Source organism: Haliotis asinina, chromosome 2, assembly GCF_037392515.1.
Source record: "Haliotis asinina isolate JCU_RB_2024 chromosome 2, JCU_Hal_asi_v2, whole genome shotgun sequence".
In the NCBI taxonomy this organism is placed as follows: Eukaryota; Metazoa; Mollusca; class Gastropoda; order Lepetellida; family Haliotidae; genus Haliotis; species Haliotis asinina.
In genome coordinates this window covers 25,054,923-25,079,748 of record NC_090281.1, presented here as the reverse complement: position 1 = coordinate 25,079,748, position 24,826 = coordinate 25,054,923, and the positions used below count along the sequence as shown (strand labels likewise).

At 41.3% G+C, this 24,826-nt stretch overlaps 2 protein-coding genes across 2 annotated transcripts; one reads left to right on the top strand and one right to left on the bottom strand.

Annotated features, from left to right (window-relative positions):
* Positions 1-3,375: 3,375 nt before the first annotated feature.
* Positions 3,376-7,318, bottom strand: LOC137273448 (peptidyl-prolyl cis-trans isomerase-like 3). The gene is made up of 6 exons (XM_067806141.1): positions 7,223-7,318; positions 6,704-6,778; positions 6,242-6,335; positions 5,267-5,334; positions 4,772-4,890; positions 3,376-4,391 (listed from the first exon to the last, which is right to left on the bottom strand). Exons 1-6 carry the CDS (start codon positions 7,223-7,225, stop codon positions 4,265-4,267), a joined length of 486 nt encoding a protein of 161 aa, XP_067662242.1. The 5' UTR covers positions 7,226-7,318; the 3' UTR covers positions 3,376-4,264.
* LOC137273447 (anaphase-promoting complex subunit 2-like) lies at positions 7,292-24,711 on the top strand. The gene is made up of 12 exons (XM_067806140.1): positions 7,292-7,597; positions 8,118-8,568; positions 10,164-10,269; positions 11,625-11,757; positions 12,239-12,521; positions 18,028-18,145; positions 18,761-18,936; positions 19,578-19,864; positions 20,523-20,685; positions 21,900-21,995; positions 22,144-22,373; positions 22,884-24,711. Exons 1-12 carry the CDS (start codon positions 7,523-7,525, stop codon positions 23,091-23,093), a joined length of 2,328 nt encoding a protein of 775 aa, XP_067662241.1. The 5' UTR covers positions 7,292-7,522; the 3' UTR covers positions 23,094-24,711.
* Positions 24,712-24,826: the final 115 nt, after the last annotated feature.

Here is a 24,826-nt window from a genome sequence, read left to right as displayed (position 1 = left end):
TTTGTCCGTGCACTAAGTGAAAAGACGCATGAAAGGGGTCATAGTTCATTAATTATCGTATATTACATATAGTTTCCCATCCATAATGGATCTTTTGGGAGAAGATCAGCCCCCATCAACTCGGGCAGATGGAGCCAGGACCGATATCCCCCTCCAAGTTCGATAATATACGAATAGAATCAAGATGTCGCCTAATACCGTCAATGAAGGCAACCAATACACACATGGAGTATATCAGCTCAGCGCCCTTCAATTCCAACATTTTCTGGAGGTGAGTCAGAATCGTCTGTTTTCACTATGGGCGCCAAGTCCTATCTATATTTTAGCGACCAAACTCTACACCATCTGAACGCGATTAAACCAATTTTGAGATGGCACCAAATCGATTGCATTTAAAAATGGAAACGTGATATGATCTCCGTGTCAGGGCCTCCAAATTGTGGTGAAACATCTGTGGAATATTTACAGTTCTGTAGGCGCATCAGTTGAGTGTTTGGAACCAGTTCAAAAGTGGTTAAACATTTTATGATTTGTTTAAGGTGGTAGTGTGGTGTGGAATAAGGGTGGACTTGAGGGTGTGGGTTGAGGTTGGGGCCGGCTTGGGTGGTGTTCTGTAATGCTTGGAATGAGGGTGATTATAAGTTTCCCTCACCTTACTTCCTATCTTATCAATAATTACCTTATTGTCTTGTTTTGCCGTCGATATTGCAAGTGAGTAAGCATGGTTTTTCGCCGTTGTTAGCAACAGTCCAGCAATATCACGGTGGGGAACACCGGAAATGGGCTTCACACATTGTATCGATGTGGGAATGGAACCCGGCTCTTCAGCGCGACGAGGGAACGCTCTAACCGCTAGGCAGCCCCGCCGGCCTTTGGACAAAATGAAACTTTGATTGTTGATTATTTAGTGTCTTCGCAGTCATTTGATATTTTGATCGCAGAATGATATTAACTATAGACAGTATTAAGTATGTACAGTATTGGTATATCGGTTTCATCAAAAGCACTTAACCCACAGGTTTTATCTTTGCCAAAGGTATTTTTATGAATAAGTTATCTTCATAATGCGGTTTTGTTCGTTGCTCCACCTTTCTCAAATACCACAATCTTATCCCGATTAACAGATTACGAACAGAGAACACACGTGCACTTATGTCTAACAGAAGAAAATAACTGAAAATGAACTTTAATAATATACCTCGGGATAGAGGATACTAAACGACCTTCAGTGTAATAACTTTTATTAAACCAGTAAATGATTCGGTATTAAACAACCGAAAGGGAGTATCGAAGCTATGTTACGGAATGGTTTTGAAAGCGTTGGTTTGCGAATTTTCTAAATTAGTTTTTCCAAAAGTATCCTTATGATGTAAATCACTAGATTATCTGGTCGAGCTCAGTTACATACAAACGTGAATATTGACCGAGAGCAAGGGATATACCGATATTAAAGCACGAGTGTCGTAAACATTGTTTGATATGGGAACGAATATAATATTCTGCTTATTACCTAGGTCAGTGGTTCAGGTATCTACCCAAACACGTGTTGTGAAGTTTTTGGAAAAAAAACAACACATTTAGAATGGAATCACAACGCCATCCTCACCAGCGTTATCTGTTTTCAAAAAATGATGAAAATGGTAAACATACAAGTTGTAATCTAGAAGTTCTCGAAGATGAGTACCATATATTATTTGTATGTGAAAGGTATGCGCATCCCCGAACAAAATATTAACTTGCAATATCAATTACAAAAGTCTATCTGTTCTCATGCAAAGAAACATCCAAACCATAAGTTCTGTCGCAATTTTCGCGAAACATGTTTCATATGGTCAGTTAAGTTAACTGAATCAAATCGTGCCTCTGTTTCGATAGATTCTTCTTCATCATCTTCACTGGAAGTTTCTCCTGCATATGTAAAATCGGCTCGTCCTAGTAACGTCTAACACCCAGGTAGAAAATGACATCGGGGACATCTTTTATGGCTTCAGAACCATGGTCACTGTCAAGTTGTCAAATATAACCAAAGAGGAAGTCACCGGCAATAGGCACATTTGACGTCATGTCACGTGATCGCCGATGCCTATTTTCCGTAATAAGCGGACAATCGAGGGCGTTTTTGACGTTTTTATTGCGATTTTATAAACCTTTCGTAAAGTGTTAATAAGGGAAGGTGACTTTAAGGATGCTACTTTCCATATATAAAGAAAGAATATTACGTTAGTATTCTACTTTCGCAATTACAGATACTGCCATAAAGTGAAGTGTTTTCAGATAACATACGTAAATACACATTCTGTGGTAGAGGAGCACGACATAAGGCCGTCATTAAGTGGATTCGTGCAGAGATGAAAACTGCAGTCTAGCATACTGAACTGTTCAAAGGTGTCGCTTTGACTTTGAAAGTTACACGAAGACCCCCAAATTCGACTGGCCCTTGCACCTTCCATAGATGAACCTTGGAGACAAATATGAAGAAAATCCAGTGAATGTTTTTTTTAAGATATCTTGCTTACAATCTGGACATGCAATTTAACATACTGAAATCTTCAAAGCGTCGCTGTGACCATGAAAATTAAGCAAAGGTTACCAAAATCAAATGAACTGAGATTTCCCTAGATAAAGCTTGGTGTTGAAATTCCAGTGCATGGTACTTAAGATACCACGCTGATAAGGGGAAAACATTCACGCCCCCTTGAGACCTTGAAATGCAGGTCAAGGTCACCAAACCTGACTGGGACCTTTTGTGTATTGTGAAGAATGTTGGTACGAGATATGAAACAATCTATGGTTTGTACCCATGGATGGGCGGACGGACAAAGCCTAATGATACAAAATCCCCCACTTTGAGCTAAAACACATGACGGGGATAAAAATGATGTTACTCAACATCGGTGACCCTCTTGAGTCCAGGCCAAGGATGTGCGCTGCATGTTCCAAGTCTGCATGAGTTGGAAGCAGTTTCACATCAGTAGTTTCCTCTGCAACGGATACGACCACTGACATGGAGCATGTGACCAAGGATACAAGCAACTGTTATCCAAACACCCGATACTGATTGTACATTTTTCATTTTGACACAGAAATGTCAACCATACATTAGTTGTGCAGTTTTATTCACTTAGTGGGCTTCACGCATTCTAACGACTTTGAGGGAAACTGAGCTGGGTCTTTTTGAGAGATAAGCAAACACTTTAACTACTATTGCCACCATTGGTTTCAGCAAGTGTGTGGGTTTACTTGTAGACCACACTCAGCAATATTTCAGCTACAAGTAGGTGGTACCCATTTGTTTCAGAGAGACTGAGGAAACATCCATGCTTTTCATTCTAGAAGTCAAACTCCTAAAATAATCTCATGACAAGCAAGTCTTAGAAATGTTGACAGATTTATTTCTAATTTATCTCCCAAGCACGCACACATATACACACGCACACACACACACACACATACCCACACACACACACACACACACAAAGACACCTTAATGATACAATGACATTATGTACAGTGTTCTGAATTTACAGCCTGTCCTGAATTTGCCTTGAAAGATAACATGCTGTCCCTGTGTCCGCACCCCTGAAGATCGCGTCAAGAATCGGTCTTCAGCAAACAATGTTTGTCATAAGAGATGAGTCAGGCTTGCTGACTTGGTTGAAATGTTACCATATACCAACTGGGTAGATTGATTGTCTGACCCCAACTCAATTATATACACTGACCACCTTCATATGGCTGTTGCTGCTGCCATATAAAAGGAATACTGCCATGTGTGGAGTAACACTACACTCAACCACCATGATATCCCTTTAGACAATTCTTATGACAAGCATGGGTCACTGAAGATCAATTTTAACCCGGATCATCATGGTTAGACAAGCATGGGTTACTGAGGACCAATTCAAACCCGGCTCTTCACAGGTTTCACTAAGGAAGGATAGCCTGAAGAAATGCATGTCTCAGACATTTACCAATGAACCCCACATGCAGAATTGATGCTAACATCTGGAAGCACACTGGATGTATAATCTACAAACATAGGTCTCTAGCATGCCTAATGGATGCAACCCTTCACATCAAACTAAGAGGACACCCGAAAATATCACTTAACACTACTCTTCAGGACGTGTCTTAAAAATTGAACTTCCAACGCTGTTGTACATAGTGTATGCAAAATCAATTTCTGAGAGGAAGCAGACTTGCATTTGGTGGAAAACTGGTAGTAGTTTTCAAATTCTCATCTCAACGACACATCTGTTGATTATCATCCAGCTATAGGGTTGGCATGAATAGTGATATCTCTAATTTTAATGTCACTTGTTGGTCTGAATGTCTTTTCATTCACCGGCAGTTTCTCCAAGGCATCTAGTGTGTCAAAGCCATCTATCACTCTGAAATACAACAAATGACCTCATGAAAATACACCATATATGTTAAGAAACCATGTTCTTCCAAAGAATATGTTTACTAATATTAAAGCCTTCACATTAGCCCTGCAAAAGCAGAGGCATCAAAGGGTACCCTGGGTAGACAAACATGGGGTACTGGGAAGTTATCCTGTACTTGAAGTTAGTGGAACCCCCTTGGGAGACAAACATGGGGTACTGGGGAGTTATCCTGTACAGGAACCATCTTGGGGGACAAACATGGGGCACTAGGGAGTTATTTTATTCTGAAATTCCCTTGGTTTACCAACAGACTGCCCCTCAAATCTTGTTTTAGTTCCAAAAAGTAGAGAAGCTTGGGGTGCAACACTTGAATATTTCCTCACCTTCCAAAGACTGTGTATTTCATATCTAGATGAGGTTGTTTTGAGTATGTTATGAAAAACTGTGACCCATTTGTATCAGGACCATTGTTTGCCGATGAAAGAATGCCTCTTGTGTTATGCTGCAACATGAAAATACAAAAATTGCCAATTTTCATCATATTTTCATGTTTTCAATCTTATATTTTTCCCATTTTGTAGAGGAGAGTCAGGTCTGCATGCCCGCAGTTCGACTAGTTTCTCTTTAAATAAATAAATAATAAAAGTACAAACTTCATAAGTACATTTGAAAAAGTATTAAAAATTTGAGTATGCTTTTAAAAACATGACTGGTAATAAAAACAGTTGGCAGGCGTTTGTGTCATCGAAAGTGCAATCAGAAAATGTACAACCAACACTATTTTCTGTAACACTTAACATGGACAAAGTCGATTTAATGACACTTTGGACTTAACAGTGATATGTTTATTTTCAAATGAATTGGACAGGTGTTCCCACTTTTAAAGCATCTCTGAGTTCATCTTCAAAGTGTTGCCCCCATATGCTGGTTCCTCCCTTTCCAGTACCTGTTCAACAAAGAGAAATTATCATGTACTTTGCACCACATTGTTCGATGATTCAACTATCATGTCTACAATTCTTTCTTGTGTTGCTGTTTAATGCTCCACACAGCAATATTCCACTTTTGTGGTGATGTGAGTGATTGACTGAGTTTAGTTTTACATCACTTTTAGCAATATCATGACTGGGGATACCAGATATGGGCTTCACACATTGTGCCCATGTGCGGAATTGAACCTGGGTCTTCAGTGTGATGAGCGAACACTATAACCACTATGCTACCCGACCGCTCCTTTAAAGTTGATGGGTGGCGGTTTGAAAATAATCATGTCTGGGATACACAACATCACAGTTGTCTTAAATGAATCAAATCATCGTTTAATGCCCTTTCAACGGTTTCCCAGCTATGTCAGCATATCTAAACAATCAACTCTGGACCAGAGAATCCAGTGATGAACAGTATGAACATCAGTCTATGCAGTTGGGATACGATGATAATTGTCAAAAAAGACAAGGAGTCTGACCACCTGATCATGTGTAGTTGCCACTTGTAATATTTATTGTAAGTATCGGTGCTGAAGTGTAATTCTAACCCGGATCTTCACAGGTTCTGATTTTTGTGAAACGAATAGACCTTCTCATCATCATAAATTAAGTAACGAAATTATCATGAGGTCATGGCACCATGTGTTCAGTTATTGATCAACCAGTTTTGTGAGTGGGTAACTGGTTTTAGTTTTATGCTGCATTAAGCAATATTCCAGTTATATGGGGGCAGTCTGTAAATAATTGAGACTTGGCAAGACAACACAGTGATCAACAGCATGAGCACTGGTCTGCACAATATTCTAACCCAGACATTGACCTGTCCCAGTGATCCAACTCAGAAACAGTGAGAATGTATGGTAATACCTGTGGGATCCCCAGTCTGCAACATAAATCCTTTGATGTTTCTGTGGAATATACAGCCATCATAATAGTTGCTGGCACACAGGGCAAGGAAGTTCTGAAAGTTTAAAAACTCAAATCACTGGCATGATTCTATATCATGGTCATAATGGTCATTGGTTGTACATTGAAAAACATAGCTGCAATCCATTACAAAATAAGAACTCAAAGTCAAAGTTAAAACTGAAAACTCTGGACCAACAATTACAAGGCAAAGACCATACAAACTCCTGATTAACCCAAATTATCCTAATGGGTACTGAGGTATTCCAATAGGTATTGAAGACTCAATGTATTGCACTCTTAATTAAGCATGAAATTTAAATGCAACACAATACACTGTGCTACATAACAAGTAATTCATATGTGAAATTGGAATATTAAAACCAGTTCAGAACATATAACTACATAACTTTACCTACTTACTTCACATGTATTTGGGCACTGTTCAACAAACAGCTCGAGCTTCAAATCTCCTAGGTCTGTGTGCAGGGTGACTGACTGAAATTCAAAATGTAGTGAAATTATGCTATTTACAATATCATTGACGCTTGACACGTCCTAGCTATCAACATGTGCAACGCTACGATATTTATTGCTTATGAAAATCATTTGCACCCCACATTTCACTAATAAACTCACAGAAAGTGGAATGTATTTAATCTTTTCATGTTGTGTTATACAATTTTTCATACTATAGCTTGAATAAACCTGTTTTTTTTAACGAAGCAACCTTTACTAAGGTTAACCTTTAACTCCCATTCGTCAACATTTCACTAAGGTTACCTTAGTCACTTACGATCACCTTAGTGTTTTGTGAAAGGAGGCCCAGCTGACTTAGTTACATCGTTAAATGTATGTCGTGTGTGTTGATCAATTAACACATTATGTGAGAACAGATATACACAGGGCCTCTATGTTAGAGGTGTATATTTTGGTACGTACCATCTTCTTCCAGTGTACAGACTAAACAATTCTACAATCCGGCGATTCGTACCTCCCACGGTACATTCCGGAAGTGGAAATAACATTGGGAAATGCCAAGAGAATATATTGTCTCCGAAATGCGATTTCCGTAATCGATGTCAACATCTGATCAATCTTGAATTTTTAATAATTTATTTCTTCATTTGCTAAACAGAGGAAGTATCGCGGATAGTGAGTTATATGTGTTTGATTAATTAACAACTACGCGAATCACACAGAAAGTTTGCTTTTTATTTCACCGTGTGAGAGGTATTCAACATGGCGGCAAATGTGGACGATTTGAACAAGGCATGGGGTGTTATATCTGCAGTCCTGACACCAACAAACGAAAATGTATGTCAACAATATATGCGATGTTATTATACGCCTGATTAGTTCTGATCACCTCTAAATGTGACACCGTCAAAGATTTTGTTGCTGTAAATACCACATACTTTTACTGGATATTGACAGTGACAGCTCGATTTGTAAATTCTAATGTCACGACCTAATCTACACCTCTACGACGGGTGAATTCAGAATAAATAGCATATAAGTAAATGATAAATAAACAGCTGATGAAGGCAATGAAGAAGAGTCAACACTTCCGCCCGTATCCCCCCTTAATAAAAACGACGAGGAAGTATTTCTTAGAGTGTCAGCTTTAGACGTTCCATATGCCTTTCAGTATGTTCAGATACAATGACAAAAACATGTTAAAACTAATCCTTATCAGATGGGAATTATATGTTCCGGTGATATATGATTTGGCAGGCATGAAGTTTAATGGGTGATAAGGGTGGAAGCCTTTCCCAGTAAGAAATCAACCTGCACCTCATATGCAACAATATGCTGAGAATGGTATGTTTTTCAGGCACCTGTAGAATCCCATCGTCCTAGTCCGGAATCAGACTTCCAAAATGCCCTAGCAGTGATGAAGCAAGAGGGTGTGGACCACATCATAGAAGAGTGGTTTTTGGAAACATTACAGCAGGATCTTCGGCACAGAGTAGCGCCAGAGTTCTGGAGACACTTTACACCTTCAGAAACAGAGAGCTGTAATCCATGCGGCCAGTTGTACAAAGCTGTTACATATCTCCATGGCATCACATCATCGTACTCTGCAAGTCTACAACGGCTGGAGGTGATGCGGAGGGACAAGATGGAGCCCAATGATCAATCCCCACAGAGAATATCGACCCTTGTAGTCACCTTCTATAAAGCTGTCATCTTTTTCACTGTTCCCAAAAACTTTTTGACAGCTGTAGAAAAGTTTTATTCTGAGGCATTTAAAGTCTTTCATCACACAAGTGCTGATGATGAAGGTAATGCTCACTGTTTCTTGGTTACATGAGAATTTATTTTAATTTCCTGTAGCTGTAGTTTCCAGCCATGATATTGTTGGACTATTGCTGAACTCACCCACTCATATCACCTCCACATGCCTTGGGGCAGTAGGCTTATCTAGTTGTAAAAGTGTTAGTTTAGCCTCAATTCAGGGATCTGTTCTCATGGGTACAAAGTTATTTTTGACTGTCACTTACTGTCTTGTGTAGCCATATGTTTGTCATGTTGTATATCATATATATATATAGCATTTCTAGTGTATGAATTACGATTGTTATGCAGTCCAATGTGCATTGCCAGTTAGACACCAATAGTGATTACAGTCGTGCCCTGTTTATCTGAACACTTGTGTTTTTATTGGAATTGTCCAGATAAGCAAATTTTCGGATATCTGAACCATGGAACATATGTACAAAGAAACGTACAAAGAAACGAACATAGTAGGCATCAGACATTATCTTTATTGATCACACATAAACAAATGTCAGTGCATACATAAAATGTCTCACATCTGTTTATGCAGTTATGCTCGCTTGAAGAAATCAGTCATAGCCTTTTGCACTGGCTGTGTAGAAAAGCGAGAGGACTTTCGCCAGTCAGTTCGTCATTGTCAATCCTCATCAATCCTCGTCAGTAACAGTCACAGTTGCAATTTGTGCATAGGATTGTAGTGCATGACGAAGTTCCAACAAGGCCATGTCTTCTTATGGGTCCTCATTTGATTGGATTATATCTACATGATGCAAGCAGTTAGCAATTGTCTTTTTGTTAGCAGCTCCCCAGGCTTGCTTGACCATCTGGATTAATTAATTATGGTGACCCACAAATTGACACGCCTCAAAATTAACTCAGTGTCACCTTGCTACTCAGAGGTAGTTAATCTTCTCACGCTTCAAAGACTGCCGACTTCTTTCATGTTACGGCATGCAAGGCCCTTGATAATTGGGTGTGTAAACATACAGGTGCTCAGCCATCCGGATATACGAGAGAAAAAATGCACATAATTTAGTGTTTTGTAAGTGAAAATGACCGTACTGTTACGGAAACCGGATTTCCAGATAGGTGAGTAATTTTACAACGTTGCGAATTCATTTTAAGAAATTTTCGTTCGGAAGGCGAGTTTTCTGGATATCTGAGGTTCGGATAAACGGGGCACAACTGTACATGGTAGAGACTACAGTACATAGTGATGGCTGGTGATATGAATGACTTATTGAATGGCATGTCACTTGAATGAGGGAGCATATTGTTTCCAAGTGTTTGTTACAATGACAGCTATAAATAAAACCAGTTTGCATATGTTTTATATTCCCTTCTATGTCTTATATCATCCCAGTATGTGTCTCTGGTTAACATTTTATGGAATGACATCAAGGTAAAATGTAGTTGAAGAAAATGTGGACATAGATGTTTTGATTTGCTATAGATTCCAGTTATTTGATTTCAAACTCAAGTGGGCTGATTACTGTGCATGTGTATGTCATGGTACGTTAGTGGTTAGGTAAAGGTGTGGATTATATTTTTCAATTGTTTGCTGTTGCTAGTTTGCTGATGTTACATCTCCTGTTGCCAGAAGGAGAAGATGAAGATCTTGGGTCTTGTAATGGATGTGGTGAAGAGTCTGATAGCTGTCGATGTCAGGATATCATGGAAAAATTTCATGCAGTCAACAGTAAACTGTAAGTGAATCATGATAATAGAGTGTTTTGTAATAGACCCAGTATTATACTGAACACAAGAAAATGAAAAATGAAAAATTGAAGTATCATAAAACTAAGCCTTTATATTTAGATCAAACCTGACAAAAAACGGTTGTGTTTCTTTTGCTGTTCAGTATATGATATCCATAGAGTAGTATGTCATAGACTGAGTGTTTTATTATCAGATTATAGACAACATGTTATGTGATTACTGATAGATATATTTTTTAATAGAGACACTTATGAGTTCATTGAAAGTGATTTGCAGTATTGGATGCACAAGTGGACAATTTGCACGAAATGTGTGATTAAGAGTTACCTTCTTTTTTTGTAAGCAACTGTAGCAAGTTTGATCATTCCAAAAGTTTCTGGAATGTTGACTGCCTCAATACAACAGCAACTCAAGGCAGATTTTAGGTTCCCATTACCTCACTTGTTTCTTACCTGTTGGGACTGGATACATGGAAACAACATTCATGTCACCATTCTGATGCAAGAACTCAACAGTGTGTCTCAGTGTGTTGAGATATTCATTGTCACTTAAATCCCAGTCTAAGTAAACTTGGTCTCAGTACTTTTCTTTACACTCCACTACTGAGTGTAACAAATCCTAGTAGGAGGTTGTGTCAGGTAACCTTTCTGCAACCTATGACTGTCCAATCAAACGCGACAACGCCAAATGGATTTAACCAATTAGACAACGGCTACTGTTAGGGTTGGGCAGGACTTAAAAAATTAGCTTGTCACTGACACTGATTGCTCAATAAACGAAAATGTGCATAAAACACAGGTGTTTGGCCTGCAGTATATGTGTTTAGGGCTTAATGATGACGTGGTTACCATTAGCTAATGTTTCCATAAGCTGACATCCTTGAATATTGACAAAAACGCTATTTTCAGTGACTGTTCACTCACTGTTGACAGTATTGTAGCGTGTTCCATGTGCATTGCCTGGTAGCAATTGTATGGAAAATAACATTCGGAATCGTTCGGGTACAAACCTTTCTGAGGTGAAAGTTAAAAAAGTATGTGCAAATGTCCACTTTCGCGATTTGGTAAGCTGTGTTCTGATTGGTCAGTTTCCAAGGTTACCTGACGTGACCTCCCGTAAGGTTTTGTTAGACTCTGTAGTGGAGTTTTACGAAAAGTACTGAGACTAAGTTTACTTAGACTGACCTAAATCCAGACGATCATGAGTTCACTGACATATATCATCATGATTATATCTTTGTCTTCATTGTGTATTCATTGTAAACTGGTGCTGATCTCACTTTCTCAGTGGGCTAGCAATATAGAACTGCCATTACATGGGAATTGATGGTGTGTTTGTGCAGTGACGACATGGGTATACTGGAGCGGATATCTGGTGCAGCTGTCACCACCACTGTGCATGAACAGATCAAGCACCACATCGAGGATACATGTAAGGGCAACTATGAGACATCATACTTGGATACACTGCAGAAGGTGAGATAGGAATGAAGACAGCAGAAACTTTTGTTGTAGTTCATCATCCAAAGCTGGCTTTGCAGTTGATCTGAGGTCAGTACGGTGAAATTGCATCACAGTTTTTTGTACATTATAGTGTCATTGTGATTGTAATTGACATTGACCGACCTTGCTTAGTAATGCTTACTTCCATACATAGTCACAAGTATTTTGTTGTCATGTATACAGGGGAGATAACAACATGAGGCAAAATTATTTTTGTATTTCTGCTGTTTCCGCAGTCAGTGGAAATACTGGAAAAGGGGAAACATCATTTGTAAGTGAATTTCTGTGTAGATTTTAACAATAAAATTATAAAATATTTTGTAATATTTTTCTTAACATACAAGAAACAGTATTGCAATAAATATTGTTTGAAACTTGTTTGCAGTACACCAGCTTACCAGTGTAGTATACCATTTATCTTGTTATTCAATGAACAAGCCTATTTTTCTCCCAGTGGCTTGACAGCAAGGTGCTTGGATGGCTAAACATCATCTATGCAGGCAACCGGACAAGTTCTGGGCCTGAATGTATATCCGCCTTCAAGGGGAGACTACTCCACTTTCTGTACGAGACATATGCCAAGGCACTGATAGACCAGCTATTTAATATCATTATTGAGTTTCCTGAGTCCGAGCCGGCAATCATGGACTTGAAAGTTTGCCTGGACAAAACTGACTTCCGTTCCCACCTGGTGTCATCCTTGAGAGGGGCACTCGAGAACAGACTGCTACACCCAGGTGAGAGAGACACTCATCTCAGCATCAACTCCACACACAGATCCTCTAGATGAGGGGGTTGGTCATAAAATGTGATGTTGCTGATTGCATGTTACTGTACCTTGTTTGATTTATCAGTACCTGTGCAACCTATTTTTTGAAGGGTTAGATGGGTACATTTGTTATGTCTCCATCCAAACTGCCATATTGCCGGTATTATTAGAAGAGCTGGATTTCGTTCCATTTTTAGTACTGTTCCAGCAACATCATGGCAGGGGGTGCACATTGCATCTTTTTGGGTAAAGAAACCCAGCTTTTCAGTGAGTTTGTATAAACATAAATACTAACAAATCTTTCATTGGCCAATCAGTGGCCAGAGAATTACTTGCAAATTATATGAGTTTTAATGCCTATATCATATGTCTGGTTGGAAATGACCTTAAACACTTGGCTACCACTCAGCCCCTTTTATTAATATTTTTGTCAAGATTCATCAAGTGATCGTACGTTTAGAATATAAAAAAATTGTTAGCCCTGACTTAACCAAGCATGACAGCAACCCACCCTTCTGCCAATCAGTCACCCACTTATCCACCCGTCTGCCAATCAGCCATCCACATCATCCAACCGTCTGCCAATCAGCCTTCCTTATAATCCATCTGTCTGCCAATCAGCCTTCCACATAATTCATCTGTCTGCCAATCAGCCTTCCACATATTCCATTCGTCTGACAATCAGACTTCCACATATTCCATCCATCTGCCAATCAACCATCCACGTAATCCATCCGTCTGCCAATCAGCCTTCCTTATAATCCATCTGTCTGCCAATCAGCCATCCACATAATACATCTGTCTGCCAATCAACCATCCACATATTCCATCCGTCTGTCAATCAGCCATCCACATAATCCAACCGTCTGCCAATCAGCCATCCACACAATCCATCTGTCTGCCAATCAGCCTTCCACATAATCCATCTGTCTGCCAATCAGCCTTCCACATAATCCATCCGTCTGCCAATCAGCCATCCACATAATCCACCCTTCTGCCAATCAGCCATTCACATAATCCATCTGTCTGCCAATCAGCCTTCCACATAATCCACCCTTCTGCCAATCAGCCATCCACATAATCCACCCTTCTGCCAATCAGCCATCCACATAATCCACCCTTCTGCCAATCAGCCATCCACATAATACATCCGTCTGCCAATCAGCCTTCCACATAATACATCCGTCTGCCAATCAGCCATCCACATAATCCACCCTTCTGCCAATCAGCCATCCACATAATCCATCTGTCTGCCAATCAGCCTTCCACATAATCCATCCGTCTGCCAATCAGCCATCCACATAATCCACCCTTCTGCCAATCAGCCTTCCACATAATCCACCCTTCTGCCAATCAGCCATTCACATAATCCATCTGTCTGCCAATCAGCCTTCCACATAATCCATCCGTCTGCCAATCAGCCATCCACATAATCCATCCGTCTGCCATTCAGCCTTCCACGTAATACATCCGTCTGCCAATCAGCCATCCACATAATCCACCCTTCTGCCAATCAGCCATCCACATAATCCACCCTTCTGCCAATCAGCCATCCACATAATACATCCGTCTGCCAATCAGCCTTCCACATAATACATCTGTCTGCCAATCAGCCTTCCACATAATCCACCCTTCTGCCAATCAGCCATCCACATAATCCACCCTTCTGCCAATCAGCCATCCACATAATACATCCATCTGCCAATCAGCCATCCACATAATACATCCGTCTGCCAATCAGCCTTCCACATAATCCACCCTTCTGCCAATCAGCCATCCACATAATCCACCCTTCTGCCAATCAGCCATCCACATAATCCATCCGTCTGCCAATCAGCCTTCCACGTAATACATCCGTCTGCCAATCAGCCATCCACATAATCCACCCTTCTGCCAATCAGCCATCCACATAATCCACCCTTCTGCCAATCAGCCATCCACATAATCCATCCGTCTGCCAATCAGCCTTCCACGTAATACATCCTACTGCCAATCAGCCATCCACATAATCCACCCTTCTGCCAATCAGCCATCCACATAATCCACCCTTCTGCCAATCAGCCATCCACATAATACATCCGTCTGTCAATCAACCATCCACATAATCTATCCTTCTGCCAATCAGCCATCCACATAATCCACCCTTCTGCCAATCAGCCATCCACATAATACATCCGTCTGCCAATCAACCATCCACATAATCTATCCTTCTGCCAATCAGCCATCCACATAATCCATCTGTCTGCCAATCAGCCATCCACATAATCCACCCTTCTGCCAATCAGCCATCCACATAATCCATCTGTCTGCCAATCAGCCATCCACATAATCCATCTGTCTGCCAATCAGCCATCCACATAATCCACCCTTCTGCCAATCAGCCATCCACATAATCCATCTGTCTGCCAATCAGCCTTCCACATAATCCATCTGTCTGCCAATCAGCCTTCCACATAATACGTCTGTCTGCCAATCAGCCATCCACATAATCCACCCTTCTGCCAATCAGCCATCCACATAATCCATCCGTCTGCCAATCAGCCTTCCACATAATACATCCGTCTGCCAATCAGCCATCCACATAATCCACCCTTCTGCCAATCAGCCATCCACATAATCCACCCTTCTGCCAATCAGCCATCCACATAATCCATCCGTCTGCCAATCAGCCTTCCACGTAATACATCCGTCTGCCAATCAGCCATCCACATAATCCACCCTTCTGCCAATCAGCCATCCACATAATCCACCCTTCTGCCAATCAGCCATCCACATAATACATCCGTCTGCCAATCAACCATCCACATAATCTATCCTTCTGCCAATCAACCATCCACATAATCCACCCTTCTGCCAATCAGCCATCCACATAATACATCCGTCTGCCAATCAACCATCCACATAATCTATCCTTCTGCCAATCAGCCATCCACATAATCCACCCTTCTGCCAATCAGCCATCCACATAATCCATCTGTCTGCCAATCAGCCTTCCACATAATACATCTGTCTGCCAATCAACCATCCACATAATACATCTGTCTGCCAATCAGCCTTCCACATAATCCATCCGTCTGCCAATCAGCCATCCACATAATCCATCTGCCTGCCAATCAGCCATCCACATAATCCACCCTTCTGCCAATCAGCCATCCACATAATCCATCTGTCTGCCAATCAGCCATCCACATAATCCACCCTTCTGCCAATCAGCCATCCACATAATCCATCTGTCTGCCAATCAGCCTTCCACATAATCCATCTGTCTGCCAATCAGCCTTCCACATAATACGTCTGTCTGCCAATCAGCCATCCACATAATCCACCCTTCTGCCAATCAGCCATCCACATAATCCACCCTTCTGCCAATCAGGCATCCACATAATCCATCCGTCTGCCAATCAGCCTTCCACGTAATACATCCTACTGCCAATCAGCCATCCACATAATCCACCCTTCTGCCAATCAGCCATCCACATAATCCACCCTTCTGCCAATCAGCCATCCACATAATACATCCGTCTGTCAATCAACCATCCACATAATCGATCCTTCTGCCAATCAGCCATCCACATAATCCACCCTTCTGCCAATCAGCCATCCACATAATACATCCGTCTGCCAATCAACCATCCACATAATCTATCCTTCTGCCAATCAGCCATCCACATAATCCATCTGTCTGCCAATCAGCCATCCACATAATCCACCCTTCTGCCAATCAGCCATCCACATAATCCATCTGTCTGCCAATCAGCCATCCACATAATCCATCTGTCTGCCAATCAGCCATCCACATAATCCACCCTTCTGCCAATCAGCCATCCACATAATCCATCTGTCTGCCAATCAGCCTTCCACATAATCCATCTGTCTGCCAATCAGCCTTCCACATAATATGTCTGTCTGCCAATCAGCCATCCACATAATCCACCCTTCTGCCAATCAGCCATCCACATAATACATCCGTCTGCCAATCAGCCTTCCACATAATACATCCGTCTGCCAATCAGCCATCCACATAATCCACCCTTCTGCCAATCAGCCATCCACATAATCCACCCTTCTGCCAATCAGCCATCCACATAATCCATCCGTCTGCCAATCAGCCTTCCACGTAATACATCCGTCTGCCAATCAGCCATCCACATAATCCACCCTTCTGCCAATCAGCCATCCACATAATCCACCCTTCTGCCAATCAGCCATCCACATAATACATCCGTCTGCCAATCAACCATCCACATAATCTATCCTTCTGCCAATCAGCCATCCACATAATCCACCCTTCTGCCAATCAGCCATCCACATAATACATCCGTCTGCCAATCAACCATCCACATAATCTATCCTTCTGCCAATCAACCATCCACATAATCCACCCTTCTGCCAATCAGCCATCCACATAATCCACCCTTCTGCCAATCAGCCATCCACATAATCCATCTGTCTGCCAATCAGCCTTCCACATAATACATCTGTCTGCCAATCAACCATCCACATAATACATCTGTCTGCCAATCAGCCTTCCACATAATCCATCCGTCTGCCAATCAGCCATCCACATAATCCATCTGTCTGCCAATCAGCCATCCACATAATCCACCCTTCTGCCAATCAGCCATCCACATAATCCATCTGTCTGCCAATCAGCCATCCACATAATCCACCCTTCTGCCAATCAGCCATCCACATAATCCATCTGTCTGCCAGTCAGCCTTCCACATAATACATCTGTCTGCCAATCAGCCTTCCACATAATACGTCTGTCTGCCAATCAGCCATCCACATAATCCACCCTTCTGCCAATCAGCCATCTACATAATACATCCGTCTGCCAATCAGCCTTCCACATAATACATCCGTCTGCCAATCAGCCATCCACATAATCCACCCTTCTGCCAATCAGCCATCCACATAATCCACCCTTCTGCCAATCAGCCATCCACATAATCCATCCGTCTGCCAATCAGCCTTCCACGTAATACATCCGTCTGCCAATCAGCCATCCACATAATCCACCCTTCTGCCAATCAGCCATCCACATAATCCACCCTTCTGCCAATCAGCCATCCACATAATACATCCGTCTGCCAATCAACCATCCACATAATCTATCCTTCTGCCAATCAGCCATCCACATAATCCACCCTTCTGCCAATCAGCCATCCACATAATACATCCGTCTGTCAATCAACCATCCACATAATCTATCCTTCTGCCAATCAGCCATCCACATAATCCACCCTTCTGCCAATCAGCCATCCACATAATACATCCGTCTGCCAATCAGCCATCCACATAATACATCCGTCTGCCAATCAGCCATCCACATAATCCACCCTTCTGCTGATCAGCTACCCACATATCTACCCGTCTGCCACTCAGCCACCCAAGTATCCACCCTTCTGCCAATCAGCCACCCACGTGTCCACCCACAAACATGTATTTGATGAAGAACCTCTTACTTTCAGGAGTGAACACAGCTGATATTCTGACAGCTTACATAGCCGCCATCCGGTCTCTGCGAGTGCTAGACCCTGCCGGAGTCATCCTGGAACTTGTATGTGAACCTGTACGCAAGTATCTCAGGTATGGCTTGTCAGACTACATTTCATGTGTTTGAACAACGCTAATTTTTAACTAATCCCTAACTACTTGCTTATGACTTGAAATGTGAATTGACGTTAATACAGGTAGACTGTGATCACTTTCTGGTCTCGTGTAAACACCTGTCTGCGCATGCATCACTGGACATCAGCCAACTCAAATTGTTCCTTTTCGCTCACCTCAGAAGACATGTGATTTGCCACCTGAACTGTTTTGTATCCTGTGACTTTGTGTTTATCGATAATAATACTTTTGGGTATTTTGTCCTTTGTTCTTCTGAGAGTTTAGTCATTACCCTTCTGTTTTGTTTATTGTAGTACCATTGTATTGATGGTGTTTATATAAAAACATGATAGTTTTCAGTCACTGTTATCGGTCACTTCACCATTCAGAACATGTGACTTTGATATATTCATAGTTGCTTGTTCTTGGCTCATGCTTATATGTTGCATTATAATCATATATTATTATTAAGCATTATTTCTGGTCTAAAGCTTTTTTCAGTAATTTGTGAGATGTTTGTTCTCATTATGCTGAATTTTACTAGCCATGGGCTAGGAGGCCCGTGGTTATTTCACACACTCCTCTCGCCTCCAGATCCAGGGATGACACAGTACGGTGCATTGTGAGCAGCTTGACAGATGAGGGGAGCAATGAGCTGCTGGATGAGCTGGTCAAGTCACAACCACTGCTACTGGACGAGGGAGTGCAGAGTGATGATGAAAGTGATGATTGGCAGAACTGGATGCCCGACCCAGTGGATGCTGATCCATGTAAGACAGGCTAGTCACTGGATTGTCTGGTCCAGACTCAATTATATAGCGGGAATACTGATGAATATTGCTGGAATATTGCTGAGTGCATCTTAAAACAAAACTCACTCACTCACTCATCATGCCAAGCTGATTTAATTCCAGGAAGATATGATATTGAAGGTGAAAGTAGCTTTAAATCCAACTTGCTCACCATGATGCAAATATGAGTAGTAAAAAACTTTTTTTCATTTCAGCAATTTTATCACAGAAGGGTTTGATCATATTCCATTCTGTTGTGAAGAGCCTGGAATACAGGTGTAAAACAATACTGGATCTGTCAGTAATAGACCTTCAAATTGCCTTAGAAGTCATCTCAATACCTTGTTTCATGAGGTCATGGAGGACTCAGTTTTCTAAGGTGTCACATTTCCTGGTACAGAGTTGCTTCCCTTGCGCATGCCAGAAACATGATTTGGGGTTTGAATTCCAGTTTGTTCTGTTTATGCTTTGGTTTGTCAGCACCCAACACTTCTGGTTTCTTCCAAGTGGATAATGTCTTAGACCCTAGGCTTTTTCACATTCAGCTGATGTGCAGTGTATAAGTGGAATACTGCTAAAAGTGATGTCACTTACTTTGCATCAATGGTTAATGTTTCCAGCTACAACATCCAAGAGTCGGAGAGCGTCTGATATCATCAGTATGTTGGTGAACATCTACGGCAGCAAAGAGCTGTTTGTGAACGAGTACCGGACACTGCTGGCAGATCGCATCTTGACCCAGTTCACGTATGACATTGAGCGTGAGCTGCGCTACCTGGAGCTACTGAAGCTGAGGTTTGGGGAGTCGCAGCTGCATTACTGTGAGGTGATGCTGAAGGACGTTGCTGACTCCAAGAGGATCAACACCAGAATAACTGAGGAAAAGGCCCAGTTGGGGGTTAAGGAGGTAGGTGCTACAACAACGATTTATTTGGGTTTAATGTTTTTAATGGTTTTAACTCCCCACTTAGCAATATTTCAGCTGTGGGGCAGTGACCTCTAAATAATCATCAGTAGACGAGACAATCCAGTGATTAACATTATGAATAAATATCAAAGCAACTGGGATGCGATGATGTGTCAACCATGTCAGCGAGCCTCGCCACTAATCCCACCTCTCATGGGTTGGTGAATACAGAGATGCAGATGTCTGGTGATGCGGGAACACTTGTATTTTACTACTCTGTGAAAGGAAACGCTTTAGCAATATCATGACGGGACTGTGTAGCTTGATGTGCCCTGGTTTGGGTCCTTGGTTTAAATTGACAGAAAAATTGTTACATTAGGCCGAGGCGCTATGTCACATGCATATGTAACCAAGGGCAGCTGTCAATGGCAGGATGCACATGATTTATTGTCTTGCTTGTAAATCCTTTTTACCTCATTTTAGGGAATAAAAGATTTATTCTCTAGCTTGGAAATGACAAAAACATTATAGACGTAGCATATTGCGATAGTGATTTCAATGCATCGCGTCCCTATCAAGCATGGAGTGGATGCTGATGCTGATGCTGATGCTGATGCTGATGCTGATGCTGATGCTGATGCTTTGAATATTTTTCCAGGATATTGAGATGAATGCCATGATCTTGTCAGCTCAGTTTTGGCCAGCCTTCAGAGAAGAGAAGATAACTCTACCAGAGGAAATGCAGAAAGCTTTGGAAAACTACACCAAACGGTTTGAGGCTCTGAAAGGAAACAGAACCCTTAGCTATAAACCTCACTTGGGTAAGTTACTGCAGATCTTTGAACAGATATCCAGTTGTGATATATTATGCTTACTTATCAGTTTCAAATTAGTTTAACTGTCAAAACTCCGATAAGTCTCCACTATACCCTGGACACATCTACGGCTCTGCCAGATAATTTTATTACCTCCCTTTGTTGGCTCTGCCTTCTCACACTAGCCAATCAGCTAGGCCGCCGTTATAACAGAGCTTGCCAGTGTCAACAAAGGTAGAGGTCGCAACTGCGAAGGTTTGCGTCCCACATTTTAGAGAAATCATACAAACAAATAGACAGGTCCGAAACTTATGCAAGAACATATGCAAGAACGCCTTCTACCTCTTCCAGAGAACCTCTGCATGGTTTCTGTTACCAAGTATAATCGGTTAGATAATTCATAAAACGAAAGTGAGTTGTGATTGGTTTGCTCAACTTCCCAGCGTAGACACCTGACTGGATCAAAAGACAGTCAAGGGAGGTAATAAATTTATCTGGCAGAGCCGTAGATGCGTCCAGGGTATAGTGGAGACTTATCGGAACGTATACCCTGGAGATATCGAGGATGCTTCAAAGATAGTTCAGTCCTTTGTGCAGTTCAACTGTTATCTGTGACCTCATGATATGTTTGCTAGTGTGTAGTAGTTTTCTTGTATATACCTGGGTGCAACCTGTGAAGGTCCAGGTTAGAATATTGATCTTTAGTAACCTATGTTGTAAAAAGCGACAAACAGGATTGGATGGTCAGGCTAGCTGACTTGGCTCACACATGTCAGTGGTTCCTAATTGTGCAGTTCCCGATGCTCATGCTGTTGATCACTGAATTGTCTGGTCTAGATTGTCTGTCTATATACAAACAGCCTTCATATAGCCGGAATATTCCTGAGTGTGACAAAAAACTGACTGACTGACTCACTGCTGGGTGCTGTTGTACAAAATGATCTTAGCACTCCCATACCTTAACACAGACCTTGGTAATCTTAGCGCCAAGGTTGTTTTGTACAACTGCACCCTGGTATCTACCCTTTCTTGTTGCATTGATTATTTTTGCAGTTTGTGACAGACTTAGTCTTCTAAAATTATTTCCGTTTAATTATCTGAGATGTTAGTAGTGAATATGTTAGAAGAAAGTGTACAGTTGGGGATGTTTAGTCAAGTTTGATAGAGCCTGGTGAAGGGACACAATATACCTCTAACAACAATTTCTCTTTGTGTGACAGGTCTGGTAAACATTGAGATTGAGCTGAAGGAACAGGTGCTGCCATTTTCTGTCTCTCCAGTACATGCTGCCATCATCATGCAGTTTCAAAGTCAAGGTAGATAACTCATGTCCTATCTCACCTCACACAGTGGGTGCCCTTTATGTGATGTCTTCATTATGCAGTACTCGAGTCAAGGTAGATAACTCATTTCCCGGTTCCCAGTTGTTTCCCAGTTTTATAAGGAATTTTGTCAATGTTTCAGGTAAATGGACAGTTGATGAGTTAAGCAGCGTCCTTCAAATGCCTGCATCAGCGCTGCGACGGAAGATCACATACTGGCAGAGTCAGGGCCTTTTGAAGGAGGAGGTGCCGGACACCTTTGTTCTGGTGGAGGAGCACAAGGGAGGCACACACGACATGATGGGGGCAGATGATGATGAGGCTGAGTCTGCCATGGCGTCGGCCCAGGAACAGAGGGAGGAAGAATTACAGGTGGCTACCTTCTACTCAGTGTTAAAGGGGGGGGATGTCAGTGATGGATCTAGAATGTGATCTTGTGGCATTGGCACTCAGAAAACTAAAAATTCAAATAAATTTCACTCCCATTGGCCCCCTTAAATATGAGCTGATTTCTCATAGTTGAGTGTAATAGTGTTTCTGTGGTACTACTGCTCATAGACAAAAGTCTCAACACTTCAAGTAGATAAGTCATGTGACCTTTCAGTATTGAAAAATCTCCCACATATTTTTTTATCACTTGTTTTGTATGTATTTGTTCTTCATTATTCTTTGAGATGATGTTAAAAAGAAGGGTTTCTTAAAGAAAACATTCTTTTGTTTTATGCCTTCCTTTTTTGATGAATGTCTACTGATTTAATAATTTCTCCTGAAAAACGTACATCATCACTCCTATGAATAATACATGCTAAATGATTTTGGTAAATCTCTCGAAGAGCGTGCTCTTGTTCTGTACTTTAATTATTGGTGTTTGCATCCTTGCAGGTGTTCTGGACATATATCGTGGGGATGTTGACAAACTTGGAGTGTCTGCCACTAGAGAGGATCCACAGCATGTTGAGAATGTTCGCCATGCAGGGTCCCAGCACTGGGGAGTGTAGTGTGCAGGAACTCAAGGTCTTCCTTGACAGGAAGGTCAAAGAACAGAAACTGTTGTACAGTGGGGGCGTGTACAGGCTCCCGAAACCATCCTGATGTCGTAGGCATTTATTAAAGGCTTGACCATAATCATGACATTATGGTCAGGTATGCCACAGGAAAGTTTTAGGCCTTAAGGCTTCCAAAATCATCCTGACATTGGTGACAAGTTTGTCACTGTACAGCTATAATGTCACAGGTCACCCCACCATCCTGTCATTATTAGCTCTGGGAGTTGTCACATGTATATGTTATCAGGGGTCAGTGGGGTAGCCTAGTTGTAAAAGCATTCACACATCTCGCTGAAGATCCAGGTTTGATTCCCCACATGGGTACAATGTGTGAAGTCCCTTGCTGTGATATTCTTGGAATATTGGCGAAAGTGGCATAAATCTATACTCGCTCACTCACATGTTTTCATCCCATCGATGGAGATGCAGGATAGAAATACTCTTTGCTAACCCAGTTTTGTTGTGAGGGATGACTAACGAGATCAGGAGGTCAGACTTTCTTAATAGGTTCCAATTCTGTGATGAATTCTTCGGATGTTCATTACTGGACTATACGACTGTCCTACAGAATAAACGGGTAATAATGGTGGTGTTATAACAAACAAAAAATATTGCCAACTCTTCATGACCTGTGAATTCAGTCCAGGTCTCACTGTCCATATAGGTGGAAACCTATGAACATTGGTTCAGATATCATGTCATGTTCATTCCATCCCTTGTATACACTGCAACCTTATTACACCTTATTTATCAACCAGGCAGGCATTGAATATCAGTGCAAGGCAACATGAACTATGAGTATCATAGTCAGGGACTGTATGCGATATTGTCCTCCATCGATTTATGAAAATGTTCCAGTCATTATTAATCACATGTTACTTATATATGGATAGATGTTTCAGTATGATTTTGATATCTGTGTTGTTATGAGATATGTTTATCATGATATATGAAAATCTGAAGACAAATGTAATAATGGCTTTTGTTATGTATTGTCTGTTGCAATGCTCCAACAGATTTGAGTATTTGATTTGTTGCTGAAAGTGTCAAATTTATCAAGTAATTTTGTGACTGCATTCATACCTGTAAGTGCTGATAGATTAACTCGAACTGGTTAGAGGGATTGCTGCTCCTTTAGAATTTGATCCTCCTGAGGATTTAGACCTAATTATGGTCCTTGTCAGCGATAACGCTGGAAAGTTTCAAATGCTTTTTAAAACCATAGTCATTGTGATGTCAGATAATTAATATCAGTTTGTTGCATTTAAGTATTTCAGGTCTCCAACCATATATACCAGAAAAATAAAGAGGGCATTCTGGATTTACAAGATTGATAACATGCAAATGAGGATGCCAATGAAGAGAAGTTCAGGGAAAATGTGACAATTTATTCCCTCCCTTTGGAAATGTTTCATCTGTATGAAATGTCATATTTTGGATTTTACTTTTTAAGTAAAGTACAGAATCTAGCACTTTAGATGAGTCCTATTTGGGATTTGAACACACTCTTTCGGAGTCAGGCACTTAATTGCAAGCACACAAAGTCAGCCGCCTAAACCATGCAGCCACCACGACTTCCACAAAAATGAAAGTTGTACAATTTGTAGTCTAGATAGCAGACTTTGTGTACCCCGCTGATATATGTATTGATATATATTACTTTTTCTCATGTTTTTGTATTTGATTTGCTCGCAAAATGGAACACCACCTTCTTGTTTTTAATAGTATACATGAATGTATGTCTGGCGCTGCTTGTTCTAGTGTAACGTAACATCAGTG

Coding starts and splice junctions, on each gene's coding strand:
- LOC137273447 (XM_067806140.1), top strand. CDS start 7,523: ATGGCGGCAAATGTGGACGATTTGAACAAGGCATGGGGTGTTATATCT. Junction 8,569..10,163: donor CACAAGTGCTGATGATGAAG/GTAATGCTCACT, acceptor TCCTGTTGCCAG/AAGGAGAAGATGAAGATCTT. Junction 19,865..20,522: donor CCCAGTTGGGGGTTAAGGAG/GTAGGTGCTACA, acceptor ATATTTTTCCAG/GATATTGAGATGAATGCCAT.
- LOC137273448 (XM_067806141.1), bottom strand. Junction 6,336..6,703: donor AGTGCCCAAATACATGTGAA/GTAAGTAGGTAA, acceptor TTAAACTTTCAG/AACTTCCTTGCCCTGTGTGC. Junction 5,335..6,241: donor GCAGACTGGGGATCCCACAG/GTATTACCATAC, acceptor TTTGTTGAACAG/GTACTGGAAAGGGAGGAACC.